Source organism: Gossypium arboreum, chromosome 8 (assembly GCF_025698485.1).
Source record: "Gossypium arboreum isolate Shixiya-1 chromosome 8, ASM2569848v2, whole genome shotgun sequence".
In the NCBI taxonomy this organism is placed as follows: Eukaryota; Viridiplantae; Streptophyta; class Magnoliopsida; order Malvales; family Malvaceae; genus Gossypium; species Gossypium arboreum.
Genome location: NC_069077.1, coordinates 27,768,720 through 27,787,799, shown reverse-complemented (window position 1 = coordinate 27,787,799; position 19,080 = coordinate 27,768,720). Strand labels below are relative to the sequence as shown.

General features: G+C 33.5%; 1 protein-coding gene across 1 annotated transcript; it reads left to right on the top strand.

The window, feature by feature from the left end:
* The first annotated feature begins 4,250 nt into the window (after positions 1-4,250).
* Positions 4,251-5,489, top strand: LOC108469198 (transcription factor MYB8-like). The gene is made up of 2 exons (XM_017770096.2): positions 4,251-4,483; positions 4,584-5,489. Exons 1-2 carry the CDS (start codon positions 4,351-4,353, stop codon positions 5,276-5,278), a joined length of 828 nt encoding a protein of 275 aa, XP_017625585.1. The 5' UTR covers positions 4,251-4,350; the 3' UTR covers positions 5,279-5,489.
* Positions 5,490-19,080: the final 13,591 nt, after the last annotated feature.

Here is a 19,080-nt window from a genome sequence, read left to right as displayed (position 1 = left end):
CAACTCAAGATATTAACCCACACTCCCTTTTTAGCCGATTGTCCTAACCAAGATAAAGGCATCAATATGCTTGCCTCTAACCGAATGCATGCACACCAATCCATCTCATGTGGCCGAATATGCATGTTGATGTTGAGGCCAATTACATATTTAATACCGCACATAAATGGCATACATTTTACTAACTAATGCATTACATATTGTAGCTCAATACTCATCTATCATTTACTTCATAACCGAAACATCATCATAAGTAAATATATACCTTGAGATAGTATATATGTTATACCAATACATCATGTGCAAACATATATACATATAGGTGCAAGGGCCGAATCTCAAGTTGATTATAACCAATTATAAACATATATCCAAAACACAAATCTTACCTACCATGCAATAAGCATAAATCATACTTATGGATATACCATGGCCGAATGCATCACAACACCATACCATTTCAATTTTGGTTATGGTTAAACAAAGAACTTAATGTCTCACTCAAAAATGCTAAAAAGAAAATCCAAGAGTCATCAACCCACCATCACATATATCATTAACAAGCTTCATATTTAGCATGCAATGGCATTAACACAAAATCCACCTTGGCGAATATCATCCCCATGACATAGCAAAGATTTGAGCCATGGGCTAATTAGAACTCAAGCTAGCAACTAAAACATGCATGAATCTCATGGCACAACCTCAAACATACCTTAATCTAGACACAAGTATGGCCAAACCTCCTCCCGATCCTCTTCCAAACCAAGCATGAAGCAAGAACTCCTTCCTTCTTCCTTAAAATTTTCGCTCAAAGAAATGAAAAGGATGAACAACAATTTTTTTTCTTTTTTCTTCAACTCACGGCAAAAATGGGGGTAACACTCACACATTCTTTCTTTTTTTTTTTTTTCCATTTTTTATTACCCATACTCATTAATTTATTTTTTCCTCCCATGATGCACCAACATAACATGTCTATGACATGTTTTGCCCATAATCCTTTGTCATGGCCGGCCACTATCAATTAGGGGGGAAATTTGACATGCAAGTCCTCCCTTTTGATTACATGCACTATTAGGTCCTTATAGATTAGCCTATCACATTTCAAAAGTGTCACACAAGTCCTACTAACTGAATTCACATGCAATCGACTAAATCGAAGCTTGAAATTTTCACACATTCATAATTACATATTCTAGACAATAAATATTACGTTCAAACATTTCGGTGACTCGGTTTAGCGGTCTCGAAACCACTTCCCGACTAGGGTCAATTTTGGGCTGTCACATACTTATTGTATATAATGCATTAATATACACAGCATTAATTATTATCAACATAGTCAAACATACTATAAATCATTTATGTAATTATGTGAAGAACCACCAAAAAATCACATATCTATTCTTATAATTTAATAAGCCATAATAAACATAAATAAAACTACTTACATATATGGCTTAGGTCAAGGTCAATTTTGAACTTGCATGCTTTGCACTTAAGTACAAGTTGAAACATCCATACGGCAATAACCATACATTTCCATATACTTCATTTAAAGTATTAATCATTAAAGACTATACATACCTATTCTTAGTCATTTGATCATGTGCATTTGGCCTTAGTAAATTTAACCAATTTATGAACACACACACCACCCAAAAGTACACTTATTACCTATGCCAATCAATATGTCTAAAGTTACATATTCAATAACCAAATAACGGTCAACATTCGGACATCTTAAGCTATGGTTCATTTATTGTCATTCATGACCCAACTTTAATAGCAAATTCATAGTAACCAAGTTTAAGCATGCAATCATAATCCAACTAAGTTTGACCGAAAATACTTATCAACTAAAGGAGATTATTTCTATCATTACAAGAAGTTAACCACATATAAACATATTCAAAAAAATAAATCTTAAATACCATGTATCAAACAAATCAAGTCAAATTATCATATGCATAAATATTTATATAAGAAATGCTGAATCACAACTTAAACATAACCATCTTATTCAATTCCATCTTATGTCCAAATATACCAATACATTATTAAAATAATTTTTTTAAACCAATTATTATATGTTTTACCTACGCAAATCCTTAGTCGAATCAATTAATCATGCTATGAAAATGTATACATAGATGATCATTACATCAACCATTTCCAACTTCACCAACCATTATCAAGCCATTTCCAAAACATATAGCATTTATCACATAAACCATTCATGCATAGTATATAGCATTATAACCAAAAGTGAGCTCAAACCATAATCAAAACATAACCCAAATGAACATGGAAATTAAGCCATTTTCGCATGGCTGAAATACAAAATCAAAATCCAACATTTCAAAACACATTCCAGCCTATACATGCCATAATTCTAATTCAATTATTTAAATACCGAACTAGTAGAAAGTGTGATGAACTTTGCTGACGATCCCCCAGCTCGTAACTTGACCCAAAAAAATTTATAAAATAGAATAACATGAACACATAGAGTAAGCTTTTATAGCTTAGTAAGTCATAAGAAAATAAACAACTCAATAATACAGTTAACTCATATTAACTAAACGAATTACATTAACATTACCATGCTTGACCTCAAACCTACAAATCCCATAATTAATACATTTTCATAGACAATTATCCACCTAGGCCGAATACTCACATGGTCATTTTATCATATTATTAATCAACTTCCAAACCAAATAGTCATAATAAACCATACATACATTTACTCATATACGCAAGCTCAAGAATCATAGTATAACATCACATATATATTTATATTACCTATATGGTCGAATATACCAAATCATATATGCACATATTTAAGAAACATTTCAATGATACACAAGTTATTCATTCACAAGCCGAATACACATACCACATACACATATATTCTTCATTTGCATCGTACATGATTTACAAAAAATAATTTTTAAATATTTTTTTGACTCGGATTCGTGGTCTCAAAACTATCATTCTGACTAGGGTCTAAATCGGGCTGTTACAAATGCACTCACCTTGTACCTATGAAATGTATTGTCAAGGAAAAATGTGTTTTAGTTAAGTTAGTTATATTATTGTTTAGTGAGGTGAGTTTTATGTTTAGAAACCTATGAACTTACTAAGCACATTTAATGTTTACTCTGTTTAATTTCCATGTTCTTGTAATTATATTTTGTAAAACTCGGCAGACGTATCAATCCACAACTCATACTATCTCGTTCCTATTTTGGTAGATTTTACGTTTAAACTTACATTCAGTCAAGTGGCATGTATATAAGTTTATATTATAGACAAGTCTATTTTGAGAATGTGAATAGTTGATGATATAAGTTATGGGTATTTATATATATGTTGATGACGTTTATTCATGTGTATGGCATTAATAAGTAATTGCTTGAATGGAAATGAATGCATGCCTTGAATTTGTAAAGTTATTTTTGGTTTCATGGCAGACTTCATAAATACAAGTTTATAAATGGATGTTACAAGTACGTTCAAAACCATGGATAGTAATTGTGTAAGTATTCATGGCGGATAATCCAAGCATGATTTAATATACGGACTATGTGAAATCAAGACGATATGACATATAGTCTAGAGGCGAACCAACATGACGGACACGTCTGAAGCGAGTGGTCATAGCTTGTGGAGTATATGCGAGAAAAATTGGCGAACTGACTTGTACATCATCTTTGGTAGATAGTCATTTGGCGACCTATTTTGGTGGATAATCTTGGCACTTATGTTTTAGATTTTTTTCCAGATTTTTTTCCAATGGAATCTTAAACATGCTTTAATCTATTGATGATTGCTTTTAAATGTGTTCAGAAATGTTTTAACGATTTTAAAACGAAATTTCTTGCTAATCTTTGCATGTGAATGTTCCTATATTTCATTGTAGCATCCCTAAGCTTGGGTTCGTTGATCGAATCGTGTGAGTGGTGTTACATCTCTTTTGGGAGTGCAAGTATCTTACTATATCAGCCAACCTGTTTTATGAATGTTCCACATCAATCTAAGCTAACATTTAATATCCAAGTTGATAGCTAATTTATGAAAGTACATGATAAATACGATACTAATAATTTAATGACTAAAATAAAATATTTTTAAGTTTGGAGACTAATTTAAAATTTGGGCTATAATTGTGGACATGTGATAGAATTAACCCATATTACTTTTAACGGTTTTATAAGACAGAACCCCCAAGCTTTTGGGACTCCTGGTCTTTAAACTCTCTCTCTCTCTCTCTCTCTCTCCCTTTCTCATGTCTTCCAATTGTTTCAATGCTTGATAAGCATTTGAGAAAGAGAGGGAGTGATGGGTAGGTCTCCATGTTGTTCAAAAGTTGGGTTGCATAAAGGTCCATGGACTTCAAGAGAAGACACATTGCTTGTAAACTACATTCAAGCTCATGATGAAGGTCACTGGAGATCACTTCCCATGAAAGCTGGTAGCTAAATTCCTCAATTTTCACAAATCCACAAGGCACTAGTACTTCGTCTGAAACTAAAATGCTTTATTTTTTCTTGCCAAATCTGTGGAACTTGCAGGGCTACTTAGGTGTGGAAAGAGTTGCAGGCTGAGATGGATGAACTATCTAAGACCAGATATTAAAAGAGGAAATATATCCCCAGATGAAGACGATCTCATCATCAGATTACATTCTCTTCTCGGCAATCGTTGGTCTCTCATTGCCGGAAGGCTCCCGGGTCGAACTGATAACGAGATTAAAAACTACTGGAACACCAATCTGAGCAAAAGACTCCTAAGCCAAGGAATCGACCCCAATACCCACCAGACACTACCAAAGCCAGTAGTTCAACAAGTGAAGAAGAAAAACAACAACAGAGGCAGCAATAACAAGCAGAACCCGAAGAAGGCAAATGCAACACATGAGCCTGCAGTGATACCCAAACTCCATCTCCCAAAACCAAGTAGGATAACTACAGCTTTTTTACCCAGAAACGACAGCTTCGACCAATGTACTAGGTTTAGCACAGTGTCTTCGAGCCAACGAGGGGAAGGGGCTTTAGATACCGAAGCTATAAAATGCCCTTGGTCAGAATATGTCAACGATGGTGAAAACGGGACTGGGCTGCTTTCAGATTTGGAGTGCCACTCTGGTTTACCAGCAAGTGGAGACAAGAATTCTCTAGAGAAGCTTTACGAAGAGTATCTGCAGCTTTTGAGGACAGACGAAGATCAACTGCAGTTGGATGATTTCGCTGAATCATTTCTCATCTGATAGAAATTAATCATGCCTGCAGGTGGAATGAGATTTTCTCCCAATAAAGTTAGATGAAATGAGGCTTAGCTTTTACCGGCTTACTTTCTAGCCCTCCAGTAGTGGCCTTCCGAATAAATTTATATATAAACTGTGAATTGTGTAATTTCTGTAATATGATATGGACGCCTTCGCTCGGTAAGGTTCAAATTTCAGGAGATCAGATAATAAATTCCTGTTTCATTGATTGTAGTGTCTTTTATCCTCTTGCAAATTTATTCGGATTATTCGGTTAGTCAAAGTTAAATTAATTATTAAATATTTGAAATTTTTATAATTTTAAAAATACTTATTATTATGTATTGATTTATATACTAACCGTAAACGCAGATATTAATAATTAACTTAGGACTTTTATTTTAATGCCTGGTAAGGGTAAATATTTACACGCCAATTTTTTTTTAATTAAGGAAATAAGTTGAATTTTTGAAAATTTACAAGAACGGGTTAATTTTGGTAGAAAGCTTGCAATTATTAAAAGTGGCAGCACTATTTTTTTTGCGCCACTTATTAACGTGGAAATAAAACTTACAAAACAAACATTTATATAAACCCAAAATTTCATTTCTCTTTTTTTTTTTAAGTAACGTAGGATATGAGATATGTGTATATATAGACTCATAAATAAGTTTACTGATTTGTTCCTAGACATTGTGAGATTGCTTCCTCTTTTAACTAACAACATAAGATTAAATGCTACACTATATTTATAATTTTTTACTTATAGAGTTTAAAAATTTATTTATAATGTAACAAATGTTTTCGTTTTATGTTTTAGTTTTTTTAAAGAAAATTTTTACACGTTGATAGTTGTATTTATATTTGACATAATTTGTTATTATGATTTATTTTGAATAAAATTTTGTTTAAAGTGATGTATTGAAATTCATTATAATTTTATTCATGATATCAATTCATAATATTATTTTTATTTGTTCAGAGTATTATAAACTTTTATATATTCTACGCATTAGTATTAGTAATTTATTTATATAGATATTAACACATGTGTTAATATTGTATTCACATCATTTTGTTGTTTAATAATTTGATATAGAGATTTAATTTTAACTTTAAATTTATTTTCTTAAAACTAATACACATGGCTTATACGTTATATAAATATAACTAATACGGTATTATGCACAAAACTTTAATCTAATATGTTTGGATCGTAGAGTCATATTTTAGTATTAAACAAAGCATAAATGATTTGCTTGCTATTGCTTAGCTTATAATTTCGGCTACCCGTCTTTGGAATTGCTGGAAATGAAAATAAAAAAAAAATTATAAAATATAGTGTAATATTTAATCATATGTTGTTAATTAAAAGAGGAAGCAATCTCATATTGTTTAGGAACAAGCTGCAAACCTATTCATGAGTCTATATATACACATATATGATTCCCACATTATTTAAAAAAAATAAAAGAAATGAGACTTTGAGTGTATATAAATGTATGTTTTGTAAATTTTATTTTCACATTAATAAGTAGCACCAAACAAAATTTGGTGCTTTCACTTTTAGTGCTGATGTGAAAAAAAACCGTGACTGAAATCACTTTTATTGGTGATACACAGAAAATACTTCCAACTCATTCCCGTAAATTTTCAAAAAATTGATTTTTTTTGTAATTTAAAAAATCATTTATTGATATTTTAGTCTATTCATACACTTCAATTATTTAAAATCCCGAGTTAAAAAAATTAATTATCTCAAATTTTTTTCAATGTATAAATTTAGACATTAACGATGCATCAATGTAAACGCATCAAATCATATAAATATGTACTGTAAATGAGAATATAGAATTTGCGCGTAATGAGAAGAGCAGACGGGAGTAGCAATTAACTTTTTTTTTTTGGTGAAATGTAGAAATTAACTTTTTAGTTGTAAAGAAAAGTACTTTTGATACGGTGGATTCGGTGGATTGATGTTGCATTCCCTCCTCTCCCCTTTTGCGGCTTGCGTTTCCTTGTTTTCGGCATAATAAGTTTAGGCTACGCTTATGGAACCACTCTTGACATCTTCAGGTTCGACGTCCTCGTGAGGGTGGCAATTGGATCATTTTTCCCGACACGGGTGATTCGTTTTCCTCAAGCCGACTCATTTTCTATCAAGTCATCATAGGTTACAACAGGAGTCTAACCATTGTCAATGAAATTAACGCAGAAACTCCGGGTTTCAATTGGTGGTTGCGTAATTGGTGGTTGCGTAATAAGTCCTTAATTTTTTTTTATCTATATTATATTTAAAGTGTTTATGTTGTAACCCTTTAATCGAGTCTCAACTTAATTAAGTAATTATCAAAAATTTTTCATTTTATAAAATAATAAAAAATATTGTTGAATATTTTGTCATTTCAAGTCATATGAAATTTTAAAAATTACGTTGAATGAAATTTGAACTCAAAACACCATCATTTTCAATATATTTACTATTTCAACTAAAACTTCATTTTATCCTTAAATTGTAATAGCCGGTTTTCAGTTAAATAAGAACAGTGATTTCAGGACTACAAATCTGAATAGTAAATATTTATTTTATTATTATTTTACTGTTTGCGGAATGTTAGTAAGGTTGTATAAAAATTTCGTTAAGAAATTTTGACGTTTGCATACTTAATTAGGAGAAAAATGACTAAATCGTAAAAAGTGTAAAAGTAGAGTTCTATTAGTTAAAGGTATATATTAGCTATGAAATTTAACTATAAAGGGATTTATATGGTAAATAGAATAGCCAAAGTTAGGGTTCCTCATTCGGCCAAGTTGATTTACTTGCATGTAAGTGATTTTGATAACATTTTTAATGATTTTTATGTTATTGAAGTTGTTGTAGTTTAATCTAGCTAGCCCAGGGACTAATTTGCAAAACTACTAAAGAATTAGGGTTTTTCCATGAACATGTTTGTATGATTCTTGAAGTTTAATGAAAGATTATGAGTCTTTTTGTTAAATAAACAGGTTTTGTAAAGTGATTTTTGATGAAATTATTATTTAGGGACTTATTTGTAAAAGTAGTAAAATATCATGGTAAATTGTGAAATGATGTTTTGTATGGGTTGATATGAGTCCCTAGGTAAATCAGCTAGCATGAAATGTGGATGAAATTTCATAAATTTCCATTTACGAGCTTAAGGACTAAATTGTAAAGAAGTTGAAATAGTTGGGGCAAAAGTGTAAATTTTAAAATTATAAATTTTGGACTAAGTTGAATAGTACGAATATTAAATGGATTGAATTTGCTTATTTAGATCAAGATAAACCCCGTACGGATCTAGATCAAAGAAAAGCTAAAGCCTCAGATTAGTTGACTTTGTTTTGACATCTTCATTATCGAGCTAGGTTCATATGTTTAAATGATGTTTTAATGTTATTTTGATATATATGTTATTGCGCTACTTATCATGTAATGAAATGATGGAAATCCAGCGGCGTTTCAATGAGTATCGAGGCCCGTTTGAACCTTAGGAATATATAGGATACAAATGACATGTCATTAAGGTTACCATGTTTCGGGTGCTAGTCTTGAATGTCCTACTGATGGCTGTGGTCCTGTATTTACTGTGAATGCTCGTCACCTTGTGTGAGCTGCATCATGTAGCTTACAGTCTGATCATCAGCTTGTGTGAGCATACCCATTTTATGGCTCGAGTGAGCAACGATGTAAAGGAAAAGGAAAAGAAATTGTTTCAACCATATGTTTAGCACATTTTGTATGAGTTTTCCCGAGTATCCAATATTATTCTAAGTGGTTCAACGGGCATGTAACAGCCCGGTTTAGACCCTAGTCGAAATAGTGGTTTTGAGACCACAAATCTGAGTCAGAAAAATATTTTAATATTATTTTTCATGCTTATAATATGTGAATTGATATCTGTGAAAGTTTTGTATAAAAATTTGATCGTTTGTGTGCTTAATTTAGAAAAAGGACCTAATCGCGTAAAATATAAAAGTGACTAGCTATTTTTTAAAAGTAGTTAAGTGCTATGTCTTATTAAAAGGGAGGTCCTTATGATGTTATTAGACCATAACTAAGGTTAATGGACATTAATGACCATCCATTAAGTGATTTTTATATGGTTTAATAAGTGGTAAAATTGGTATTTTATTATTAATAATAAGTTAAATAAAATAAAAGCCATTTCTTCTTCCATTGTCATCATCTAGCCAAATTTGAAGAAAGAAAATAAAGCCTTCATAGTCATTTAGGGTTCGGCACTTTGATAGCTTGATTGAGGTATGTTTTTAGCTCGATTTTTGATAATTTCTATGTTTTTGTGATCGTTGCTTAGTAATCTTTCAAGCCCATGCCTCAATTTCTGAATTTGATTATGATTTTAAGATGTTTCATTGTTGATAATGTGATTTTTATGAAGTTTGATGATAAAAAATGAAAGATATGTGTTAGATTACTATGTTCTGTATTGGGATTTTTGATGAAATTGAGTATTTTGGACTAAATTGTGAAAATGAGAAACTGAGGGACTAAAATGTAAAATAAATGAAATATGTGGGCTTATAAAAATTTGACTAGGCATGTGTGAAAGGAAATTATGCATATTTTGTGATTTTATGAAATAGGGACTAAAGTGTTAAAATATGAAAATGTGAGGGCTAATTTGTAAAATGCCCTAAATATGTGTATATGGATTGAATTAAATGATTTTTTGAATAAAAGAGTTAAATTTTAATTTATATAGATCAAGAACCAAAGAAAACAAAATTAGATCGGGGAAAGTCGAAAGTCGCTGAATAACCGTTCATTTCCGTTCATTTCCATACGAGGTAAGTCGATATATAAATAAACGTGTTTGAATTGAACTATTACTACTTATATGTTAATGAATTGTGATGAATGGCTAATTGAGTTGAATATGAATAGTCCGAGAAAGTTTCGATAATGTGGCAACGTCCGAAATGTCCCATACAAACCATAGGAATAGTTAGGATACATATGTCATGACATAGGATTCCGATATGTAATTTCGTGTAAGACCATGTCTGGGCATTGGCATCGATTTGAGATTTACGTGTAAGACCATGTCTAGGGCATCGGCATCATATTTGATTTTCGTGTAAGACCCTATTTGGGACAGTGTGATCGATATTTGATTACATGTAAGACGACGTCTGGAACATTGGCATTGTACGAGCTTTTCGAGCTATCCGCGCGTCCTATTTAATTCCGTACGGTTCAACGAGTATTCTGAGAAATATGTGATTGAATGAATGAATAACTGATTCAGGTACGTAGAGATGTGTTCAACATTTTTTAATGAGAAGTAAGTATATGTGCAAGTAATGATATGTGATATAAGTATTAGAAATTATGCCATATGTGTAATGAATTGGGAATATGTGAGATGAATATGAACTATATGGTTTGTGATAGTATTTGGCTATGGAGTATATGTACTTTATGATGCTTATATGCTTAAAATGATAAGTTTATATCTATATGGCTTATTAAGTTTGGAAAGCTTACTTTGTGTGTGTTTTCAAATGTTTTTAGATATCGAAGCTACTGGAGGCTTCAGAATTGTCAAGAATCATCACCACACTATCGAACTCTACTTTGGTACCTTTTGAAAGTGTAAATATTTAAGTATGGCATGTATAGTCTAGTTAAATTGAGATATGTTTTTGAGTTATGACTATTTAGCCATGTGATATGGCTTGGTTTTGGTTATATTTATGAATGACTTTTTAATATAAACTATGTAATCCAATATTGCCAATATGATGTGTTCATGGATGGCCAAAGAGAATTGGTTAATTTGGTAAGATTTTGGTATGTATTTATTGAGGAATTGGTAAGATTATGGCATGAGATTGAATAAAGTAAATTGAGGTTATGAAACATATATATTGGTATGACTTTGGCTTATGATTTGGCATGATTTGGTATGGATTATAAGCATGAAATAGGTTGGAAATAATATGACATGAATGATGTATGTTTTGGGAACGAAATTGGTTGAAATTATGGTGCAATTGATACTAGTAGGGAGGACCCAAAATGGGTGGCATATTGGCCTTGTAAACGGCATATTTTTCCCCATACAGCCAGGGACAAGGGCTTATGTCTCTGCCGTGTTGTTCGAGGGCCATTTTGAAATGAGCCTGGGTAGACCACACGGTCGCACACACGGACGTGTGCCAAGCTGTGTGGCTAAGTCAGTTTCGAGCACGGGCTAGACACATGAGTGTGTGATTGGCCGTGTAACCTAAGTTAGTAGCCTCTCTAATTTTCACACGGCCTGGCACACGGGCGTGACTTATGGCCGTGTGGACAAGTTAGTATGTATGCTCTGTTTCACCACGGCCTAGACACACGGGCGTGTCTAATGCCGCGTGAGGCACACGGCCTGTTCACACGGGCCTGTGACCTTTGTAACTTAGAAAATTTATTTAGCTTCAAAAAATTTTGTATATGTTCGGTCTAGTCCCGACCTATTCCTAATGCATGTTTAAGGTCTCGTTGACCTAAGAAAAGGACTTTATGTTGATATTTGATTATGATATGACGATGTATGACTGTTAATTGTGAAATGATTAAGAAATGTGAGGATTCCTGACAATTAAAATGTGTTTTTATATAGTAAATGGATCATAATTGAGCCGTAGTTAATGATGTTGAAAGTAATGCGCCTGCTCCCACCTAAGAGACAACGCCATTTGATTCTAGACCTACTAGTAGTAGCCACGAAGGAGAGTCTAAGCAAGCTTTTTACCAAATGATAAATGATTGATTCACTCAGTATATTAGAACCAATCTAGCTGTGCCACAACTTTCACCCCCACTAAATCCTCCACAAGTTCCTGTCATGCTACAAGATAATCTGATTCAGCTGAATAAGCCTCCGGTTGATAAAATTAGAAAATATGAGGGCGAAGAGTTTCGTGCTACTACTAATGATGATGCTGAGAGAGCGGAATTCTGACTTGAGAATACAATACGAGTGTTCGATGAATTGTCATGTACTTCTGATGAATGTCTTAAGTGTGTCGTTTCACTTTTGAGAGATATGGCTTACCATTGATAGAAGACGTTGATATTAGTGGTTCCAAGAGAACGAGTCACCTGGGATTTTTTTCAAGCTGAATTCCAAAAGACATACATCAGTCAGAGATTCATCGATCAGAAACGCAAAGAGTTTCTTGAGTTGAAACAGGGCTGTTTGTCTATTAGAGAATACAAGAGAGTATTTGTAAGATTGAGCCAGTATGCACGAGAATGTGTCTCGACCGAAGCAATAATGTGTAAAATGTTTGAAGATGGCTTAAATGAAGATATCCGCTTATTAGTCAGAATTTTGGAGATCAAAGAGTTTGTTGTGCTTGTTGAACGAGCATGTAAAGCTGAAGAACTCAGGAAAGAAAAAAGAAAAGCCGACTTAGACGCTAGAGAGGTGTGAAAAAGATCATCGAGCAAGTCATTTCATTCAGCGTCAAAGAAATTTCGAGATGATTTTAGCCATTCAAAGGCTAATGTGGGACATTCGAGTAGAGATCGTACTAGATTGCATTCGAGTTTTAGAGCTTCAGCTACTTCTATTGCAAATGTTGGAAATGTCTGATTTGATCGACCTGAATGTAGACATTATGGTAAAAGACATCCAGGAAGTTGTAGATTGAATGACTGAGCTTGCTTTAGATGTAGATCTTTAGATCACTTTATCCGTGAATGTCCTGAGTCTGTAGAGCAAGAAATTGTGCAAAATCTGAGACTGAGTGGCAATACATCTCGAGGTAGAATGCCCAGAAATACAGGTAATGTGAGTGGCAGCCAGAAGGGAACTAAAGATACAACTGTTAGATCTGAGGCTCGCGTACCTTCCAGAGCCTATACTATTGGTGCACGCGAAGAAGCTTCGCCCCCAGATGTTATTACTGGTACTTTCACTCTTTATGATACTTCTGTGATTGCATTAATAGATCCGGGATCAACGCATTCTTATATATACATGAACTTAGTGAGCAGTAAGACTATACCTGTAGAGTCTACTAAATTTGTAATTAGAGTATGGAACCCCTTAGGTTGGTGTGTTTTGCTTAACAAGGTGTGTAAGAATTGTCCATTGATGATTCGAGATTCATGTTTTCTGGTTGATTTGATGTTATTACCATTCGACGAATTTGATATAATTCAGGGTATGGATTGGTTAACTTTGCATGATGCTATTGTAAATTGCAAACAGAAGACTACTGATTTGCAATGTTAGAATAATGAGATTATTCGGATGAAGCCTAATGATCTAAATGGTTTACCGGCAGTGATTTCCTTGATGTTAGCTTAGAAATATGTTAGAAAGGGTTGTGAAGCTACTTTTCTTATATGATTGATTCGAAAGTGACAGAAAAGAAAATTGAATCAGTGCCTATTGTCTGTGAATTCCCTGATGTGTTTCCTAAAGAACTTCCAGAATTACCTTCGATTTGAGAAGTTGAGTTTGGCATTGAATTTGTGCCAGAGACTACTTCAATTTTGATAGCTTAGTATAGAATGGCTCTGACTGAGTTAAAAGAATTAAAGTCTCAGTTGCAAGAGTTAACTAATAGAGGATTTGCAAGACCGAGCTTTTCTCCTTAGGGTGCTCCTATTTTGTTTATGAAAAAGAAAGACGGAATGATGAGAATGTGTATTGATTATCATCAGTTGAACAAAGTGACTATCAAGAATAAATATCCTCTGCCCAAAATTTTTGATTTGTTTGATCAGTTGAAATGAGCTACTGTGTTTTCAAAGATAGATCTGAGATCGGGATACTATCAGTTGCGAGTAAAAGATTCAGACATTCTGAAAACTACTTTCCGAAGGAGGTACATCACTATGAGTTTTTAGTGATGCCTTTTGGATCAACGAATGCACCTGTTGTTTTTATGGATTTGATGACAGAATTTTCAGAAAGTACTTAGATCGATTTGTTGTTGTATTCATTGATGACATATTGATATATTCACGTGATGAAACTGAACATGCTAAGATTTGAGAATAGTGTTACAGACTTTGCATAATAAGTAGCTATTTGCGAAGTTCAGTAAATGTGAATTCTAGTTACGCGAAGTTGGTTTCCTAGGACATATTGTGTTGGCATCAAGTATCCGAGTTGATCCAAGAAAAATCTCAGCTATTTTGGATTGGAAGCCTCCGAGAAATGTTTTTGAAGTCTGCAATTTTCTGGGACTTGCTGGATATTATAGACGATTTGTGAAAGGATTTTCTATGATCGCGACTCTGTTGACGAAACTGCTTTAGAAAGATGTGAAATTTGAATGGTCTGAAAAGTGTCAGAAAAGCTTTGATCAGTTAAAAGCCCTATTGACTGAAGCTCTAGTGTTGGTACAACTAGAATTGGGTTAAGAATTTGTAATATATAGTGATGTATCATTGAATGGTCTGGGCTACGTTTTGATGTAGGAAAGCAAAGTCATAGCTTATGCCTCGAGACAGTTAAAGCCTCACAAAAAGAATTATCCGAGACACGATCTGGAATTGGCAGCTATTGTGTTTGCTTTGAAGATTTGGTGCCACTATCGGTTTGGTGAAAAATGACATGTTTATTCTGATCATAAAAGTTTGAAATATCTGATGACTCAGAAAGATTTGAACCTGCGACAGAGAAGATGGCTAAAACTGCTAAGAGATTATGAGCTTGTTATCGATTATCATCGGGATAAAACAAATGTTGTTGCTGATGCTTTGAGTCGGCAATCATTGTTTGCATTGCGTGTGATGAATACTCATTTAGTTCTATCTGATGATGGTTCAATTTTAGCTGAATTGAAAGCGAGACCGTTGTTTTTACAATAGATTATTGATGCTCCGAAAGTTAATAATGAGATAATAGCAAAACGAGCTCAGTATGAATTGGATTCTGATTCTGAATATCGAATTGATAATGACGATTGTTTGAGATACCAAGGTTGGATTTATGTTCTGAGAAATTCAGAGTTGATTCAGATGATTTTGAACGAAGCTCACAACAGTCATTATATGTACATCTGGGTAGTACGAAAATGTATAATGATCTGAAACATCATTACTGATGGTCTGGAATGAAAAGAGACATCTTTGACTTTGTTTTGAAATGTTTAATCTGTCAGCAAGTTAAAGCTGAAATAAGGTGCCATCCGGTTTCTTACAACCGATTATGATTCTCGAATGGAAATGGGGTAGAGTAACGGTGGATTTTGTTTCGGGTTTGCCCCTATCTCCGGAAAAGAAAGATACGATTTGGGTTGTGGTTGACTAATTGATGAAATCAACTCATTTTATTCTAGTACGATCTGATTACTTGTTTGATAAATTAGCTAAGTTATATATTTCTGATATTGTGAGATTTCACGAGGTGCCATTGTCTATTATGTCAGATAGAGATCCAAGATTCACTTCGCGGTTTTGGAAGAAACTACAAGAGGCTTTGGGTATGAAATTATACTTCAGTACTGCTTTTCACCAGCAGATGGATGGTCAATCCGAACAGATTATTCAGATTCTCGAGGATATGCTGAGATGTTGCATTCTTGAATTTGAAAGTACGTGGGAACAACATTTGCCATTGATTGAATTTGCTTATAATAATAGTTTTCAATCGAGCATTAAAATGGCACCGTATGAAGCCTTATATGGTAGAAAATGTCGTACACCTTTTTATTGGACTGAGCTAAGTGAGAATAAGATACACGGGGTCGACTTGATAAAAGAGACTGATCAGAAAGTGAAAGTGATTTGTGAAAGTTTGAAAGCAGCTTCCGACCATCAGAAATCATATGCAGACTTGAAACAAAAAGATATTGAATTTGAGATCGGTGACAAAGTGTTTCTAAAAGTGCCTTCGTGGAAGAAAGTATTCGGTTTAGTAGAAAAGGCAAATTGATTCTGAGGTTTATGGACCATATGAAATCATAGAGCGTGTCGGGCCAGTTGCGTATAGATTGCTATTGCCACATGAACTAGAAAAGATTCATAATGTATTTCACGTATCGATGCTTCAACAATACAGATCTGATCCCTCCCATATGATTTCCCTATCTAAGATAGAAATTCAGTCCGATATGACCTATAAAGAAGAACCGATTAGTATCTTGGCTCGCGATGATAAAGAATTGAGAAATAAAAAAAATTCGTTAGTAAAAGTAATGTGGCATCGATACGGTGTTCAAGAGGCTACGTAGGAGCCCGAAGATGCTATGAGAAAATAATATTCGAATCAGTTCAACGATAAGATTTTCAGGGACGAAAATCCTTAAGGGGGGAAAGTTGTAATAGCCCGGTTTAGACCTTAGTCAGAATAGTGGTTTCAGGATCAAAACTTTGAGTCAAAAAATATTTTAATATTATATTCCATGCTTATAATATGTGAATTGATAACTGTGAAAGTTTCGTATAAAAATTTAGTCGCTTGTGTGCTTAATTTAGAAAAAGGACCCAATCGCGTAAAATGTAAAAGTGGCTCGCTATTTGGTAAAAGCACTGAAGTACTATGTCTTATTAAAGAAGAGGTCCTTATGATGTTATTAGACCATAACTAAGGTTAATCGACATTAATGACCATCCATTAAGTGATTTTTATATGGTTTAATAAAGGGTAAAATTGGTATTTGATTATTAATTATAAGTTAAATAAAATAAAAGCCATTTCTTCTTCCATTATCATCATCTAGCCAAATTTGAAGAAACAAAATAAAGCTTTCATAGACATTTAGGGTTCGGAACTTTGATAGCTTGATTGAGGTATGTTTTTAGCTCAGTTTTTGATAATTTCTATATTTTTGTGATCGTTGCTTAGTAATCTTTCAAGCCCATGCCTCAGTTTCTGAATTTTATTATGATTTTAAGATGTGTCATTGTTGATAATGTGAGTTTTATGAAGTTTGATGATAAAAAATGAAGGATATATGTTAGATTATTATGTTTTGTATTGGGATTTTTGATGAATTTGAGTATTTTAGACTAAATTGTGAAAATAGGAAATAGAGGGACTAAAATGTGAAATAAATGAAATATGTGGGCTTATATGAGCTAAAGGAAAATTCGGCTAGGCATGTGTGAAAGGAAATTATGTATATTTTGTGATTTTATGAAATAGGGACTAAAGTGTTAAAATGTGAAAATATGAGGGCTGATTTATAAAATGCCCTAAATATGTGTATCTGGGTTGAATTGAATGATTTTTTGAATAAAAGAGTTAAATTTGAATTTATATAGATCAAGAACCAAAGAAAATGGAATTAGATCGGGGAAAGTCGAAAGTTGTTGAATAGCCGTTCGTTTCTGCTCATTTCCATACGAGGTAAGTCGATATACAAATAAACAAGTTTGAATTGAATTATTATTGCTTATATGTTAATGAATTATGATGAATGGCTAATTGAGTTGAATATGAGATGTCTGAGAAAGTTCCGATAATGTGGTGACGTCCAAAAAGTCCCGTACGAACCATAGGAATAGTTAGGATACATATGTCATGACATAGGATTCCGATATGTAATTTTGTGCCACGTTTAGGATGTTGGCATCGATTTGAGATTTACGTGTAAGGTTTTGTCTGAGGTAGTGACATCGATATTTGATTACATGTAAGACCACATCTGGGACGTTGGCATTGTGCAAGCTTTCTGAGTTATCCGCATATCCTATTTAATTTCGTACTGTTCAAGGGCATTCTGAGAAATACGTGATTGGATGAATGAATAATCGATTCAGGTAAGTAGAGATGTGTTCAACATTTGTTAATGAGAAGTAAGTATATGTGCAAGTAATGATATGTGATATAAGTATGAGAAATTATGCCATATGTGTAATGAATTGGGAATATGTGAGATGTATATGAACTATGTGGTTTGTGATAGTATTTGGCTATGGAGTATATGTATGTTATGATGCTTATATACTTAAAATGATAAGTTTATATATATATGGCTTACTAAGCTTTGGAAAGCTTACTCTGTGTGTGTTTTCAATTGTTTTAGATATCGAAGCTACTGGAGGGTTGGGGATTGTCAAGGATCATCACCACACTATCGAACTCTACTTTGGTACCTTTTGAAAGTGTAAATATTTAAGTATGGCATGTATAGTCTAGTTAAATTGAGATATATTTTTGAGTTATGAATATTTAGCCATGCGATATGGCTTGGTTTTGGTTACGTTTATAAATGACTTTTGAATATAAACTATGTGATGCAATATTACCAATATGATGTGTTCATGGATGGCCAAAGAGAATTGGTCAATTTGGTAAGATTTTGGTCTGTGTTTATTTGAGGAATTGGCAAGATTATGGTATGAGATTGAATAAATTAAATTGAGGTTATGAAACATATGTTTTGGTATGACTTTGGTTATGATTTGGCATGATTTGGTATGGATTATAAGCATGAAATAGATTGGAAATAATATGACATGAATGGTATATGTTTTGGGAACAAAATTTCTTGTAGGGAGGACCCAAAATGGGTGGCGTATTGGCCTTGTAAATGGCTTATTTTTGCCCACACGGGCAGGGACATGGGCTTGTGTCTCTGCTGTGTTATTCAAGGGCCATTTCGAAATGAGCTGGTAGACCACACGGTCGCACACACGGGTATGTGCCAGGCCATGTGGCTAAGTTAGTTTCGAGCACGGGCTAGATACACGGGCGTGTGACTGGCCATGTAACCCAAGTCAGCAGCCTCCCTAATTTTCACACGGCCTGGCACACGGGCGTGTCTTGTGGCCGTGTGGACAGGTTAGTATGTATGCCCTGTTTTGCCAC

Excerpts from the sequence above, each read along its gene's own strand:
- LOC108469198 (XM_017770096.2), top strand. The coding sequence starts at position 4,351 with ATGGGTAGGTCTCCATGTTGTTCAAAAGTTGGGTTGCATAAAGGTCCA. Across the intron at positions 4,484-4,583 it reads ATCACTTCCCATGAAAGCTG|GGCTACTTAGGTGTGGAAAG; the intron begins GTAGCTAAATTC and ends TGGAACTTGCAG.